This window comes from Eriocheir sinensis, chromosome 33 (assembly GCF_024679095.1).
Source record: "Eriocheir sinensis breed Jianghai 21 chromosome 33, ASM2467909v1, whole genome shotgun sequence".
Classification (NCBI taxonomy): Eukaryota; Metazoa; Arthropoda; class Malacostraca; order Decapoda; family Varunidae; genus Eriocheir; species Eriocheir sinensis.
This window is the reverse complement of record NC_066541.1, coordinates 8,677,418-8,695,004: the sequence shown is the minus strand read 5'-3', so window position 1 is coordinate 8,695,004 and position 17,587 is coordinate 8,677,418. Positions and strand designations below refer to the sequence as shown.

Here is a 17,587-nt window from a genome sequence, read left to right as displayed (position 1 = left end):
GAGAGAGAGAGAGAGAGAGACCTTCATTATATCTCGCTTGCCTCTCACTATTCTGTCATTAGGGTCCCCAGCCGCGCCCCTCACATCCCTCTCTTTTCCCCTCGTCTCGCCTCGTTCGTCTACTTCCTTCAATTATATCACACGCAAATGTCCCCTGCTGTTCCCCTCTTCCATCCCTTTCATTTTCTTCTCTATTCCCCGTCTTAATATTTCCACGCCATTTCTCTTGTACTTTTAACCCCTCGCCCGCGTTTTCCTTCCCCTGTTTCCTTTGTGTGACTTTTTCCCTTTTTTCCCTTTTCCGTTATCTGTATTTTTCCCACGCGGATCATTTACTCCACGCGTTATTTTTCTCTCATTTCGTTTCGCTTTTCTCGTTCGTTCAAGTGCGGTTCATTTTCCCTCCAATCTGTTCCCTTGTGTCCCTACCCTCGCTTCCTCCTCTCCGCCTCGCTCCCTTGAATGGAACAAATGGCACTTCATAACTTTCAGACGCCGGGAAAATGATCGCATCCATCTGAAAATCAAAGATAACCAGAGCACACGTGTTTACCTTTTATTGACGTTCTCCCTGGGCCTGGCTGAGGTGGTGGGGGTGGTGGTGGACATCGGGGGTGCGAGGGAGAGAGGGAGGCCATCATAACCCTACCTTGTGCTCCCTAGTGTTGCATGCAAGACAAGTGGGCCTTCCAAGCATCCAATAGAGCTAAAGCAGGTGTTGTTGTGTTACTTAGAACTTAACTCTAGCACTATATGGACCAAGTACAAGCGCAAGCCTCATGCAACACTCAAAGCAACACAAAGCAAGACAGAATGGTGGTGATTCAGCAGCTCAGCATGCAACACACACACACGCACACGCACGCATCCTCTGGTGTTGCGCTGCCCCCCCGAGCCGCACACACTCGCCTGCAACACAAACTCAACCATTGTAACATTCTGGCTTTGTATTTAATTTATGTGTGTTAATTAAGAGGGAGATGCAGGCTGAAAAGTTCTGCCCCTTGCTCCCTATTTTGTATGCTAATAAGATTTTTTTTTCTCACTTAGCAGCGAAAGTCTGATTTAATGAGGATGGAGGAAAAAAGATGAAAAATGGCATCTTTTTTAGGAGTGTTAGGAAAATCATTAATGACTTTCCTGAGAGCTTAATAAAAATATGGATTCTCTTCCAGCAGCACAAGCCATATGCCGTGACCACTAGCCAAGCACATGCCACAAAAGTTTAGCCCAATATAACCTACATAACACCTTCTCAGTTACCTACGAGATCATTGTTAATACTTAAATTTACCACCACATGTAGCACTCTCCTTTCTTAACACCTCTATGTTTTGTTTTAATGCCTTTCCTCCAGTTAACATATATTACATGACTTTTTTTTAACTTGCCGCCTAAAAGGTACGAGGTTTTCCATGTATTTGTGCATTTGTGAACCTCGCAAATGCAAAAGGAGAGGAAACTATGCTTTCTTATTGACTTTCTAGATGAAAAAAAGTAAATAAAATGCGAGTGTAAGTATTCTAGAGGCATGCTTTTAAATTATGTAATCACAGGAAAACATCCTTCAAATTAACACACCATAGCCTCACTTTTCTGCCTCACTCAAGTCTTAACTTCCTCAACGAGATCACATGACAGCCAATTCTTGCATGAGCCACAACCCAGCCATTGGCCATTTCACCTGCCAGCCATGGTTTTCAGACTAACTATCCAGCCTATAGCCAAAGAAAGGAACAAGCAGCCGTATGGTTCATGTGACTGCCTTTAAAATGATTTATGCAATTCAGCATAAAACTTATACCAGCTCCTTTAGGTCACAAAAAAATATTTTATTAAGGAATATTTACTTCAACATAAAAATATAAACATTTTCCATGAAACACCTGCACCACAAGTGCAATCACCAGCATTTCATCAGTGTACTTTAATCTTTTAACCTCTTCACATCTTCTGGTGTGATTTACCAACAAACTACAAGGCCATCTAATTGATATGCCAAAACTGATCATTAGGTTTACCAGGCACCATTAATTTAAACCTACTGCTGCCAGTGTGTAGAAGTTATCTTATAACAAAAACTATAACCTTACTCAAGAGCAGGTGCTCATTTGTAATGAGTTACATTTGAAACACAATAGTGAATATTGTTTGTATAAAGGAATCACAGAGAAAATAACTTTACAAGTAATGAAATAAAGTCAAGATGATGTGTGCCTCGTATGAAAAGTGCATGTTTATCACTGCACTGTACTGGGCATTTAAAAGTATAAAATGAACAAGACCTCTAGCATGTGAGATAAGGAAATAACTTGCTAAACAATGATGCAAAAATAACAAGCAGACTATATTATTCCTGGGTATCAGTTCCCTAACAATGCACTTCTCACAGTAGAACCCAGACTCAACAAATGAGTTTTAAGGCAGTTATTTACTTTCATATGCAAAGACAAATAAAATAGAACACTTTAACTTAGCAATGCTGAATGTTTCTTTATGACTCTTCAGTCTAACTGTTAAGGCTAGTCGGGTTTTGTTGATTTCAGTACTGAGCATACCAGTACTTGAAAGACTCTAGTAGCAGTAGTACCAGCATGACAAGCTAACAGCTGGGCTCACAGTGTGACATGGCCTCATTGGCTCAGTATAGGTAGCTGTTGGAGCCTAAAACCTCTGTGTTAACTACACAGGACTCACTTAGCAAGATCATCATGTTGTCTTATCAATGCAGAGAGGAGCAAGGTCAAGGTCAATGACAGTCATGACTAAACAGGTGTAGCCTTTCTCTAGGTTCAATATTAGCCATCAGGCAGTGTGAATGTGCACCACTGTCAACCAAAATGTTAAAGATTATAACAAATAAATAATGAATATAATAACTAAGAAACAAGATAGAGCACCTTTCAAGCTGGCAATGCCAGCCTCACAATGCGGCAATATTCATCCCTCAGCCTGGCACCATGGGGTGTTCTACCCCCCCAAGTCCTGCTTTTTCAATGCCCCAATGCATCAGTGTTTACTCGCTTAGTGCTTAGTGGTATAGACAAGACATTTGGTATCAGTACCAAGATCGTCAAGGGAGTACCAGTAGTACAAGTAACAGTACTTGCCCAGCCCTGCTAACTATGCCCTGGACTATTACCCATGGGACAACCGGCTTGATAATAATAAAGAAGCGGATATGGATTTTAATGTTCTCTAGACATGAATTGAAAAATAAGGGTGAGGGAGTAAGGACAGGATACACAGAGGAAACTAAAATAATGGTATATCACTGACATAATAGGCACCATAACATTTCAAATTATTTCATACATATGGTTATAAGTGACGAGAAGAGAATCAAACTCTACTATGGTCCAACTCAACTATGAAGTCAGTTTGGGCAGGGACCACTCTGGGAATTCCCTGCCCGTAGAGCTTTCAAATCTTTTTTAATGCATACAGATTATTAGATGCAGAATTTCAAATAGCACACAGGTGACAGGAGGGAGAGAGTGATGTATTGGGGGTGATGCAGTGCCTCTGTGGAGAGGTTTGGGCCCCACCCAAATTGACTTCATATTTGTGTCAGACTATAACATAACATAAATGCTTTCAATCTTTGCCTAATATACAGAATACAAAATTAACAGGACTAAAAATAAAGTCTATTATCAACAGAGAGCAAGTTTAACTACTAAAACTTAACAAACATGTGTTTCAAAAGAAAATGAGAAGAAACAAAAAAACTACAAATGTGTCAAAATACAAATAAATAAACAAAAATAAACAACAAAACTATGAATGTCTCAAAACACAAATAAATAAACAAATACACAATAAAACTACAGATGTTTCAAACTACAAATAAACAAAAAAAATCACAAATATTCAAAGAAAAAGAAACCAAGCAGAAACTCCGATGAAAAATAAAACAAAAAGCTACCAATCAAGAGGAGTAACAAGAGAACTAAACATGTGCAGGATGGAAGAACTTACATGGCAAACAGTTCAGGCTGTACAAAGCATTCCTCTGGCCCTAGCATATCACTCCTAGCCTCTGCTCGTCCCATCTGCTATGGGTGGGGGGGTCAGGAGGCCTCAACCTGCAGCCTCACTACTTGGCAGGGAGAAAAGGAGAACATGTACTTTGACTGTTCACCTGCATAAGCTTGTGATGTCTCTTGTTCAGTCAGTTTGGCAATCTTGCTTACATAAGGGAATTTTTTGTTTTGGGAGTATCTACAACAAACATTTGAAGCTACCATTCCACATGTTGAATGAAAAAGGGGATGTTTAGATGACAGTGACTATGAGGATGACTGGGATAAGGACAATGATAATGATGGGTGATAAATGTTTTCATTATGAAATGAACACAAGATAAATATGAATAATATTCCCCACACCCTCCTGTGTTCTTCCCACGGATGCTGTGAGTGATGCCAAGAGGTCCTTCTCCACAACAGGGCCTTGGGCATATCCCAGTTTCCCCCTGCCGCTTCATCACCCATCAACGCACCACTCACCACCAAACACCACCCATCAATTACCTCAAGATGCTGAGGAGCAACAGGACACTCACAAACCACCCCAAGCATACTCCTCAATCTTTCATAAAGTAAAATTAGTTTTCAAATCATGCATGACTCACTTCAATCTTTTCTCTACACTTTTCTCCTAAACAGACCTAAGCCTACAAATTCCTGAATCCTTGCTGACTTTACATAAACCAAACACTTAACACTTAACAACTCACGTGTATCAAGGCATAGACACACAAAGGACTGATCCATTAGTTGAAGGTGCCACATAAGACAAACAAAAAATCAAAGACAACAATTAGTGCAACAATAAGCACTGCTCTTGTAATTTTTCAATTTACTTTGTTCAAGTGACGCTCGTATAAAATAGCTTTGAAAAGCATTCATAAACCTTCCATTAAGCAGCAGTAGATTTCACCTTTGCTCCACAAGTGATCAGAAATGATTGGAAAAAAGTGCTACATGGCCTCCCAAGCCACCACAGGCCAAACCTTCAGCGAGACATGGGCTTCATGGCACACACACAATGGGATGTAGTACAAAAAATACAAAATAAATATCTTCATTTAGTAGCACCAGTATCTATAAAGCAGGGTCTCATAAAAATAGGCATCTCATGACTATTGTTACACTTTTCAATTCCCATTTTCAGACCTTGAAAAGACTTGATTTCTTTGCAAGTTATATTTTATTCAAGACTGCATTTTTTCTGTGTAAAATACATATTATGCAACTAATTTAATTGATAAAATACTGAATTGACCTTTTCTCAAGACAATAAGAGCACACTGTTTCATGGAGAGCTTATATATTTCATAAATTTCAAATGCATCCACAATCATACATCAGCAAATATTTTCAACTAATCTCAGACACATGCACTGGCACACATCTTCCATTAGTTCAAAATAATTGCAGACAGGCACACCAGCACAACCTCCTCCTCAGACCTGTTACCTCCATTCCCTCACGCTCCTCGAGCATCTTAGTAAATCTTGACGGCAGTACTATTTCATTCTTTACTCGCCTTTCCCTCCTCCACCGCCTTCTTGGGAGTCTTGCCATACACTGCGTCTAACGTGAGGCCTGTGAAATGCATGTGTCCTTCATTAAGGATTCTCTGACACCACACAACTCAGTAGTACAACATATAATAAGTAGAAATTGTGTGCAATTTGTAATTACTTCATAAAAGATCATTACTTAAAAGCAAGCCAACTAGATGGTTTGTTCTTCTTGGATTAACTTTGAAACACACAAATATATTACAATTAAAGTTATGAAATCCTATAACTGTGCAACTCCAATGATGATATTCAAACACAATCCACAATCATCATAACCATTAGCTCTATCCTTTTTACTGTGGGCAAAGTGTGGAGAGTTATGATGTCGTAAGTAAAAATTTAACAAATAAATAAAAGTACAAGAAAGACTGAAGTCTGAAAAGGTAAGCCTGCCTAGTAAATGGGTCCTAAGGATGTCCACACTAAAAATGACAACACAAGCATAACAATATGAAAAACAATAACAACATCCCTGGTATAAATACAAAACAAGATGGTAAGGTGCTGGCATGCCTCAGCTATAAATGTTGCATGTCTTTGCATTGCAGAATCTTATATGCCATGTGTTGAAGGTTGGCATCAGCAACGTAGCAGTAGTAAAATAAAACTTCAAAAAAATCATCCCGTCTCCTTGCTACAGCTTTCCACCATTAGCACATGCCTTACATGTACAAGCATGAATGGAGCCTTTCAAAAAAAGGGAAAAAACACTTTAGATATAAAGTCACCTACCTGAGAAAACAAATGCAGTCCCCAACCACTGTCTGTCAGATAGTCTGTTGCCAAAGAGGATAACTGAGCCGAGGACAGTGAAAAACTTGCGGGTGGTGGTGACAACAGAGCACGGCAGAGGCCCAAAATCACTCACCATCAAAAAAATAAAGAACTGAAAGGAAAACATGCAAATCAATAAAGGTTTCATTTTGGTGCGAATCTAATATTTCAGCACATTATACATATTTCGCAATGTTTTTTTCATATCTTTCAGTGGAAAGCCACACTTGCTTGCTTTTTTTTCATGCAAAAAAATATGATTTAAATAGTGAAGATGGACTAGAAAAAAATTATTGACACATTAATATAATCTTAGCATCTGAATAAAGAATAATGTCATGCAGTTTCACAGAATCAATTGCATATTTCTGTATTGTATGAACATGAATTTTCAAGAAAACAGTCTCAAGACAGCACTAACCTGGCCCAGTGCGCTACATATGCTGAAAATCAGCATCTTTGTGAGCACCTCCGGGAAGCGCTGGACAAACCCAATGAAGGTGAATATTTCCCCAGTGAGCAGAAGAGCTGAGGGGAACATATGATGGTCAGAAGGCAGTAAGCATACAGCTTTAGGTTCTGAAACACTTACTCGTATGCACTTAAGGAGCAGTGACTGGCGTGACCAAGTATACTAGTGTATCCATATCTATAAGGCCAGATAAAACATATAACTCATATATCATAGCAGCCACTTAAGATAAAATTCATTTGTGCCACTAACAAGGTGGGGCTATCCACTAGGCCCCTCAAAAGAGCCTACTGGCTGCAATAGGCAGCACATAAAAAAAAACTCAGTCCATTACCTTATCATAACCTATACTCTACCCACCATTTCCATTCTACATCAATTTCTGTAAATTTGTCAATGAAATGCACATCACTAAAATTATAAGTTATTAAGCTTCACAAGTAAAACCTTTGAAAATAGACTACCTTATTGTACATAACTCATAAAATCAAAGACACTTTGGAGCCTCATAAAACCCCTTCTGTGAGTTACAGTAACTGCCCCCTACAGGTGAACCCCACAACCCACCAATGGCCAGGTAGCCAATGGAGAAGAGGTTCATGTTGAGCATCATGTGTCCAGACTTGGTCTTGGACTCAGCAATCATGCGCTCCTGCACAGCACCTGTCAAGCCATCCATGGTGAGGGACAACACCTGCAACAAAAGGTGCATCAGCTGGGAGAATTTTCAAATACAAATGCTATGCATGAACCTGTAGTCTACAGAACTTAAACCCTTTACACCCAATTTGAGAGTTCTCCTCCTCACGGGCAGGTGAGACCACCACTCCTGCCACTGACAGCATTTCTGTATTTATTCAGTGTCATCAAGATATTATACATTGTTGCATATCATGAGCCTAAAAATTAGATCACTTAGCCTAGTCAATTGATTGGGGCATGCCTCGCCCACCCTAGTACGCCACTCACTGGGGTTTTCCCAGGCGAATCTCCAAGCAAGTACCCTTCCCATGCCACATTCCTCCCAGGAGGAAACAGAGTAAACTCTGCTTAAAGTAAGATAGACTGACAGAGCAAAATAAAATTCTTCAAAAACTGTTCCTCTCAGCTTTCTTGCTTGTGTTTACTACTGCTGTTGGAAGGTAACTATGAGGCAGAGCCTAGGGAGTGACATCACAGCAAAGTCACAATACATTCATGCTATAGGATAGCTCCTCAGCGCAGAATTTTACGTTACATATAAAAGGGAAGTGCATTAATTACTTACTTTCGTTAATAAAAGACAGTGCCAAAAATTAGCGGGAGGTCTGAAACAATCTCACAAAATATGAAGCTAGTCCAATGATTTATTACTGTTATTCCCAAAAAACGAAGGAACAGAGCCTCCAAAACCCATAAAAACTAACTTATAATTCTTAATTTAAAATAAATGTACATAAAATTCAGATATCTTTTTATGTCTCACCATTGACCAGAGGCTCTGCTTGATTTCCTGATCCAGCCTAAAACCAGCTCTTATAACTAATAACACCATAATTGCTAATGACATGTGGAAATGGGAAAGGTGTCAACCTTCTGTCTAGACAATGAGATATCACAAGTGCTTTCCTCTTTTGATGTTTCATGTAAAAAAGGGATGCAAGTGGAACAAATGAGGGTAAAGCCTCCAGCTGCAGGGAGGAATACTGTATTCTGCAGTCCCGTACAGATGCACTGAATTATTTACTCACCAGAAGTACCTCACCAAGCCCCAGACCATCCCCAGCTGATGAAGCTTCAGCTTTGGAGTCCTTATAGATGAAGAGTGCAACTCCTAAAAGAGATACATATATGAATGCTTGACATTAACAACACTTACATTTGAAGTACTTCTAAAGTACAAGGAATTAGTATGCTATTTAATTTTTCAATGTATTCATCATACACACTTACCAGTCTCGTCCCGGTCAAAACTCGCACGGACAGGTATCAACTTAGTGCGATACCGACACTTGTGAGGGTCATTAACACCTCCATGATCACATGACCCCTCCACTCCTACACACACACACACACACACACACACACATCACCCTTCCCCACTTCCCCCATTACTCACCACATTACTCATTGTATGGTATTTTTGTGTATTTTCAGCCTTATGGCTGCCTACAAATGAATAAACCATTTATTATTATTATTATTATTATTATTATTATTATTATTATTATTATTTATATATATCAAAGCATGTCTAAAGCATGAGAGCAAAGGTAAGGGAGGGCAATATGCAGTGCAAGGTACAAATCAATAGAGCAGCTTTGGTAGTATTAAAGGAATTTAACTGCCTTATCATCATATTTGGAGAAAACTCCAGTGAGAAAGGAAACTGCTTCAAGGATGAGAAGAGCCAAGAGGGCAATGAATTGGAGTTAAGGGAAGCTGGAATTAAAAATTAATAACCGAGTGAATGAACCATGATACTTATGATTTATAACCTAAAAGCTAGTGTCCACCTTCTAAAGTTCAGGGACTTTGGGACATCTTGGGGTGCTAGTGCAGATCCTGTGATCCTAGCCCATGTTAAGTGCATTATGGGCAAAGGCTATGCATCAAAGACTATTTCACAAAACTTCCTTTCCTTCCATTATTGAGTTTTCAGACTTTTGAGACTTGACATCCCCATTTTATAAAGTACTATTCCAGTTGAAAGTAAAAGTTGATAAAAACTGATGTTTTTCTTACTCAGAAACCTTTTCCTAATGGTATACGTAATTTCAGACATACATCACTGGATCACCTGAAGCTCCGAAGACCATGGTCACTCACCTAGAACAATCATGAGCACAAAGACGTACTTCCTCCACGAGTAGGACTTGCGACCCAGCAATACCCCCAACACCATCACAGGAATTGGTTTGCAAGACTTGCCCACCACCTGTGGATGTTGTGCATTCACAATCATTAAAGTTAATGAAGTCACTAGCCCAACAAACCCAAACCAGTGAATAATATTTTGCCATGAATGAATTACTAACACATTTTAAATAACTAGAAATAGAGCATGATGTTTGGATAATTATTTTGCAAATATCACAAAAGAAATTGAAATAGACGAAAATTCCTTCTCCATTAATGTAGAAATGGGGCAAGACAATTCACGAAGGACTGCAATGCCCTTTAAACATCAGACATGTAATACTGTTTTGTGCTGAGTGTTGCAGAAGCTCAGGAAGAATGGACACAAAGATAATTACTGTCTCAGGAAAGCGAGTTGCTGACCTGTGTGGGGTAGTTGACCCACTGGAGGGCCATGTTGGAGGACACCATGGCCAGTAGGTAGGTGAGGGCGCACGAGGCGTAGTACAGCCGACGAGTGGTGTCCTCACCCTGCGCCAGAACGAACATTCCCACTGAAGGACAGGGTGGGCAGGGCCAGACAGGGGCAGGACAGGGCAGGGGAGGGCATGAGGAGATGGGGCAAGGTCAATACTCAAAACAGGTGTTATGAAGGTGAGTGATTCTTACACCTAATCAAAATAAAAGGGGTGCAATAGTAGGAAACCAAGCATTCTTTTATGTTTGCAATCACAAGGCCCTTGAAAGTCAGCATCCTTTTGGAGAACATAATTCAGATAAGCTGCTGATCACCCTTGTGACAATAATGATCTTGCATGCATCTTAAACACTGGGAATGTGCAAAATGGAAAAAAAATAAAAATAAATTATAGAACAGCTCATCAAATGACTAAAACTGGAATCCTACAAAATACCATGAGAAGGTCTACATTCTAATCAACAATTATTTTCATATTGTGTAATACAATGTTTTTACATCACTTAATACATATAACCCAATTTTGTAAAAATATAGAAAAAAATGTCTTAAAAACAATTAAAAACATGTTCATGCTATTTTCCCTCATCCTAGTGTTCCAGTACAGCTGGAGAAAAAAACACCCAGGAATAAAGTACAAAACCAAAGAATTAATTCATAAACATCTATTCTTTTTTTGACTGTAAGAGCAATACTTTGTCTGCGTGCACGCTCTGATGATGGGTGATGGTGGAGGTAAATGCACCACAAGTGTAAGTCCACATGTCTAACCTCCACTGAGTTAAAGCTATAATTAAGCAGCATGAATTTTTTTTAATATTCATAATCAAGTAAACCTCTCGCACACGATGACACATTAGGCGTCATCAAAGCGTAAAAGATCCTGGCGCACGATGATGCGAAGCATGTCATATAAGCAAAAAAAATTAATTAAAAATTAAGTTTTCAGTGAAAGTGCGTCAAATTTGGAAGTGTCATTTGTTGGGATAAGTTTCTTAATGGTAACATATGGCAACCTTTCTAAGGAGCGTAGATGAGAAGCTTTGAGCGATTTTTAGTTGTTAGCCTACTCTGATGGGAAAGGAAAAAAAATACAGTTTTCTCGGTGTAACTTGGGAACTAATAGGCGTATGACGATTTTGAGGATACCATAAGAATCCTCACTAAATTCCGCTTCGAAACATATATTCGGCTAAAAAAGTTGGCCCACAAAATTTCGAGCTAGCGAGTGGGGAAGAGTTGGTACTTAGGATTAATTGTCTACAATACTCAATACAGAGACTTGAAACAAGTTTGTATTGTTTATTTATTTATATATATATATATATATATATATATATATATATATATATATATATATATATATATATATATATATATATATATATATATATATATATATATAAATATATATATATATATATATATATATATATATATTTTTTTTTTTTTTTTTTTTTTTTCGCATGTTCTAGTACAAGTCTTTATAAAGCCATTGATACAAAATTTATTGGGATACGATATATCTGTGAGGGCAAAATACATCCGGGAATGTAAAGTATCACGGCGGCAAAAAAAGACCAGTCGGGCCTGAGAAATGCATGATGAGTGGAACAGAAACTTATTGGAAATTTACAGTGTGCGAGAGGGTTAAAAAAAAGGGTACATGTTGAGAGTTTCTCAAGTAGTATCAAATGTTGTCTGTGGCTGTCAATCCCCCCATTTACAACTATATAGTGAATGAACAATTCAATCAGGCATATGTGACTATTCTTTTAGTCTATCAAGATGGATGTCAGAGAAAACTCTATCTCTGTAGTTTCAAGTAAAAAAATGCACTCATGAATTAAGTTGTCACATCATAACACTAAGCCAACAGTAACTGAAGACACATGCTGTTAGAAAGTTAAACATGCAAATATAAAGTTACAAAAAGCATACTCACTGATTTTAGCATATATCGCATTTACAATACACTGGAAAAATACGAGTGCCAGGGAATATGTGAATTTCTCTTTATCTTCCCCATATCGAGTACGAGTTCTGAAAGAGAAAGGAGAGGACTGATATCAACAAGAGGATAATTCAATGATAGAATGGAGGAGGAACACTTCATTTGGCATATCTGGCTTTGGTATTCATTTTTCTCTGTTCCCTGAGTCTGTGCCAGTTATCCAGCCATCAACATGATCCACAAAATAATGACACATACCTTCATGCATAGCTAAACAAATCTATCTATCTATCTATCAATAGCTCCTGGGCCCTGTCCCCTTATGGTAACTTCCCCCAAATGTGTAGCCACATCATAAAAATCTTCACTTTTCCTTGTTCCAGCACTCCCTCTCCGTAAATTCAATCTTTGTCTGCCAAATCTCTTTCTCCAAAAATTCATCTACTCTACTGATTTATTTTAGGTATTATTTCATTAAAACTCATTCACAAAATTCAAATATTCTGACCTCTACTATATTTTCCTGCCAGTATTCTGTAACGTCTGATGCACATGATACCCATCACAAATTTAAACTAAAGAAATGACCATAAGATAGTGATGAAGCATCGTGCATGGCAGAGTTATTCACCAGCCACCATGATACCAATGCTATGGGTAATGACTTAATGAGTAAATGTTGGGATAGGCTATGATACTATTTACTGGCGATAGGTGATTCTTTAGATGCATTTAGATAACTGTCAAGGTTAGGTTGTTTTCCATTAGGTTGTTGTTGTTTTCACATTTTGGAGAGTGGTACACAAGTGATGGTGAGCTGGTATGTTCTTTTGTTTTCGTTTTTGTTTTTTCATCCAGTAGCCAATTGTAATGGTTATTAGCAGGGAAATGTTCATCATATTTTTAACACACATCAAAATGTCATAAAAAATATATTGTATATGAAATCCATGAGTGACCTTTAACAAGAGTTTACCCTATTTATGGGTCTCTGTGATGGTGCTTTACTATGAATCTGTGGGCCTGGGTTTGAATCCCAGCTTGGGCAGTTGCCATGCAGCCAACCCAGCTGTTCAGTCTTATTTTTCTAATTGTCAATAAATGGGTACCTGGGGAAACCTGGGGAAGGTAAACTGTAGTAACCCAGATGTTGCACTGGCCCTGTATCCTGGGTTAATGGATTTCCCCCCACCACAGACTCAAGGGTAAGTGATACAGAGATGAGCACCATGGCCACACACAGCTGTAGCATATGCTCCCAACTTTACCTTTACCCTATTTTACGAGGGGTTTCCACTTATACCAGTTCTCTTAATCTTCCTCTCATACCCTCTCATCACAAAATCATTTTCATTCATTCCTATCACACATCCAAACCCCATAAAATTGTTACAGTAGTTGGAAAACCATGAATCCAAGACAGAAAGCTACTTGAGACATCATAAGAAAGTAAATCTAATATAACTTGATGAACTGTTTTAGGCTTCAAAAAAGTCAAATAGTATGAGGTCAACAGTGAATCTCGTGTCATACCAATAAGTAATATAATCAAAGGTAAAAATATGTTATTCAGTGGCAGCTTTAGTGGGTCTGATGCCATACTATGCCAAGACTTTGCTTGGCTATATGGAAATAAAAGTAGCCATGTCACATGGTAAATACTGGCATAACATATGTGTTGTATCTTATTTCTCTGAATGCAGTACAGTAACTACGTTTTTGGAAAACTAGAGAAATTTCTCAATATTGTTGTATAAAGTTTATGAGCACAGTCAAGCACATTGTATTTTGGCAGTGTGTGTGTGCACCCTTGACCCTCCTTTTTATGGTAAATGTCCAGATTAGGACCCAACTCACACTGGTGGATGAGACTATTTTTTGGGGGGGTAGTTTTCGGTGTGCTATGAAATACTCTGCTAACTCTTTCTGTCATAAATCACTGAATCACTAAAAAAACAACTTTTCAAAGCATGTTGAACACCCGCCACCGCAGCCACAAAATAGCTTGCAGAGAGGTTCAACTTGGACACCCGTGCGAGGTATTTCTCGCAACACCAGATGGGCCGCAGCCGCGGCCGCCGCCAGAGGAGGCTACGCTTTCGTGAATATTATCCTCATTATCATTTGATATATTATATATATATTATTATATATTATCATGACGTGGTATGAGGATTTCTCTTATTGAAGCATCTGGCAACCCTACAGTCCCTCCTACCACCACCACCATGGCGGCGCGGGCAGGCGTGACTGCACAACTGACGTAAACATTTACGACAAAATTTTTTATATCACAAGAACGAGTGATTTGCGACAGCAAAACAATACGGCAATGTGTTGTATGGACACTAAACCCTTCACAGAGCACCAAGGCATTCGTGGCTGTGAGCTGGGCCCTAATCAAGATTAATACCAAATTATTTCCAGAAGTCATTCAGGTTAAGATTCGTTTTAGGTCCGTGCCAGTATCTGATTACCTACCTTATGAAACATCAGTATTTCTTCATATATCTTTTCTACAAACCTTCAACAGTCATGGAAACGTTTTGAAAATCCAATTCAAGGACTATTTTTTTACTCTTGAAAATAGGGGATAATGTTTACGAAACCGCATCGCCTCCTCTGGCGACGCTGCAGCCGGTGTTGCGAGAAATACCTCCTTGCTGAAATAAGTCACATATACATGTGGGGGGGGTCCAGGGGGTGGGGGGCTATGCCCCCCCCTGGTTAGAAGGGGGGGGTCGTTAGTAGGTCGTAAAGTTCGGTTGGAGTAGTTTAAATATGCTCCCCGACCCTAAACCCTCTGCGACCTATTTTACGGCTGCAGCGGCTGCAGTGTCGTCACGGCCGCCACCAGAGGAGGTGACGCGCTTCCGTAAACATTATCCCCTATTTTCAAGAGTAAAAAAAAAAGTCCTTGAATTGGATTTTCAAAGCGTTTCCATGACTGTTGAAAGTTTGTAGAAAAGATATATGAAGAGATACTGATGTTTCATAAAGTATATTATGAGATACTGGCACGGACCTAATACGAATCTTTACCGTCATTCATTACTGCCCTGTATCCAGGGACCACAAAACATTCCATAGTGTAAGTATTAACTCTGCAAGAGGTGGCTACCCCTTCTTCAGCATTAGCATCAACAGCATTCAACAAGCATCTCAAGATAGGCTGAAACATCTCAACTTACATTCACTAGAAAAACGAAGAGTGTGGGGAGATCTGATAGAAGTATTCAAATGGGTCAAAGGTTACAACAAAGGCGATATAAGTGAAGTTCAGAGAATTAGCCAGCAGAACAGAACATGCAGTAATGGATTTAAATTAGAAAAGTATAGATTTAGGAGGGAAATAGGCAAGCATTGGTTTAGTACCAGGGTGGTGGGGGAATGGAATAGACTAAGCAATCACATAGTTAGTGCAGGGACAATAGCTTGTTTAAAGAGTAGACTGGATAGCTACATGGATGAGGATGACAAGTGGTAGTGAGGTGTGGGTGCAGGAAGGTGACAGGGTACTGGAGCGTACGCCCGTACCGAAGGTAAACGAGGATCAAGCCTCTACCTGTAACCCCTGAAACTACACCTCACCCATCGTGGTGGGGGATTCTGGACCTGCCCTGTGTAGGCCACTCAGCCTCTTGCAGTCTCCCTGTGTTCTTGTGTTCGTATGTTCTTATTAGCCCAAACACGAGTATAAACACAGACAGGCATAGCTACACCACGATCAATTCGGACAGGTGAATAAACAGACAAGCACACAGAAACCAAGGTAAATTCGGACAGGTAAACAGGAAAACACAGACAGGCATAGCTACACCACGATCAATTCGGACAGGTGAATAAACAGACAAGCACACAGAAACCAAGGTAAGTTCGGACAGGTAAACAGGAAAACACACTGAGAAACCAAGGTAAGCACTGACAGGTGAACACAAACACAAGCACACACAGCCAGGACACAACAGCAGGTGCCGGTACAATGTCACTCTCCCGCTGCCCGTCACTCACATGGACTCCTGCAGGATGCCGTAGTAGAAGTAGAGGAAGAAGATCCCTCCCGCGTAGATAAAGAACTTCATCCTCTGAAAAAGCGTCTGCTCCGCCATGGCTCGAGCGTCAGGTGTGCCAGCCAGGTGTGCAGTGCCGCTCCAGACCGCCCGCCGCTGTCACCTGTCTGACCTATAGGCGCCTGAACCCCGCCACTATAAACATGCTTGACGGGGGATCCAATGCCTTATACGTCCTCCCAATAGACGAAAGAGCTTGATCCCGGACCCTTACGTGGCACTGATTTTCTCGAGTTTCTTTTGCCTTGGCTCAAGCAATGGATTTCCCCTCACTCCCATGTTTTAAACTCCCGCCGTGAATAAGCTGTTTTATGAGGCGGTAATTTATATGCTTAATGTGACGTGAGCGAAGGTTCATCACGGGTTAAGGGTTTTACGGTGTTAATACGTGTAGATACCGAGCAATGACACGTGGCGTAAGGAGGACGGTGAAGGGTGAAGGAGAGGAAATAGAACAACCCTCTCCTCCTCCACAAAGCTCACGTACGTCGTCTATATTTGTATTACTGCCGCCGCAACTGCCACTTACGCAACCGTGCTGTATTCTCAATCCCTTCGGGCTCTTGATATAATTTTTGAAGGCCATATAAAAATGCCTCGCCGGGTTCTCAAGAATGTTTTACCTGTTCATGACGTAGAAATATTGCACCACTACCACCAGAGATATGAAACCACCCATGGCAATTCCTATAGCTGCAACTTCTATACGAGAGCCTCTTGAAATAGATATAATAAAATAAATTATGTAAGGCGTCGAAATTTTTGAGAATATGACTCCTGCTGCTACGGTCTGTGTACGATCAAGGTATACTCGCTAAATTTAATCTGATGACAGGTAAATCTTAATCGATCCATCACTTAATACATATAACCCAACGTTCATGCTACTTTTTGTTGCAGTCCTATATACAGCTGGAGAACAAAAACCCAGGAAAAAAGTACAAAACCAAGGATTCGTTCATAAGCATTCTTTTTAAGTTTATATGATTACAAATGACAGCATCTATTCTTTTTTTTTTTTTACTGTAAGAGCAATACTTTCTGCATGCTCAGACGATGGGTGATGGTGGAGGTAATTAACTGCACCACAAGTGTTAGTCGCACCTCTAACCTCCACTGAGTCAGAGCTATAATTATGCAGCTTGAAGCAATTTTTAATATTCATAATTAATTAAAAAGTATATAGCGAATGAACAATTCCAGCAGGCATATGTGACTATTCTTTTAGTCTATCAAGATGGATGTCAGAGAAAACTCTATCTCTGTAGTTTCAAGTAAAAAAAAAAATGTACTCATGAATTAAGTTGTCACACCATAACACTAAAAAATTAAGCCAACAGTAACTGCAGACACATGCTGTTAGAAAGTTAAACATGCAAATATAAAGTTACAAAAAGCATACTCAATG

The 17,587-nt window shown here is 39.6% G+C and overlaps 1 protein-coding gene across 2 annotated transcripts; it reads right to left on the bottom strand.

Annotated features, from left to right (window-relative positions):
- Positions 1 to 1,830: 1,830 nt before the first annotated feature.
- LOC127006692 (solute carrier family 35 member B1 homolog) lies at positions 1,831 to 16,352 on the bottom strand. Of its 2 annotated transcripts, XR_007759698.1 has the most exons (10): positions 16,121 to 16,352; positions 12,101 to 12,198; positions 10,101 to 10,231; positions 9,648 to 9,756; positions 8,570 to 8,652; positions 7,407 to 7,533; positions 6,789 to 6,895; positions 6,326 to 6,479; positions 5,484 to 5,612; positions 1,831 to 4,099 (listed from the first exon to the last, which is right to left on the bottom strand). XR_007759698.1 is itself a non-coding variant. In XM_050876896.1 (9 exons), the coding sequence occupies exons 1-9, from the start codon at positions 16,216 to 16,218 to the stop codon at positions 5,539 to 5,541; spliced, it is 981 nt and encodes a 326-aa protein (XP_050732853.1). In that variant the 5' UTR covers positions 16,219 to 16,350; the 3' UTR covers positions 1,831 to 5,538. The 2 variants fall into 2 exon arrangements, 1 of the variants encoding a protein (XP_050732853.1); XM_050876896.1 differs by having other exon boundaries at positions 1,831 to 5,612; positions 16,121 to 16,350.
- Positions 16,353 to 17,587: the final 1,235 nt, after the last annotated feature.

What these genes read in the sequence shown, in the direction of transcription:
- LOC127006692 (XM_050876896.1), bottom strand. Translation starts at nt 16,218, where the DNA reads ATGGCGGAGCAGACGCTTTTTCAGAGGATGAAGTTCTTTATCTACGCG. An exon ending in GGCATCCTGCAGGAGTCCAT is followed by an intron (nt 12,199 to 16,120) that starts GTGAGTGACGGG and finishes TTTCTCTTTCAG; the next exon opens with AACTCGTACTCGATATGGGG. An exon ending in GGCTTGGTGAGGTACTTCTG is followed by an intron (nt 7,534 to 8,569) that starts GTGAGTAAATAA and finishes CTTTTGTTGCAG; the next exon opens with GTGTTGTCCCTCACCATGGA.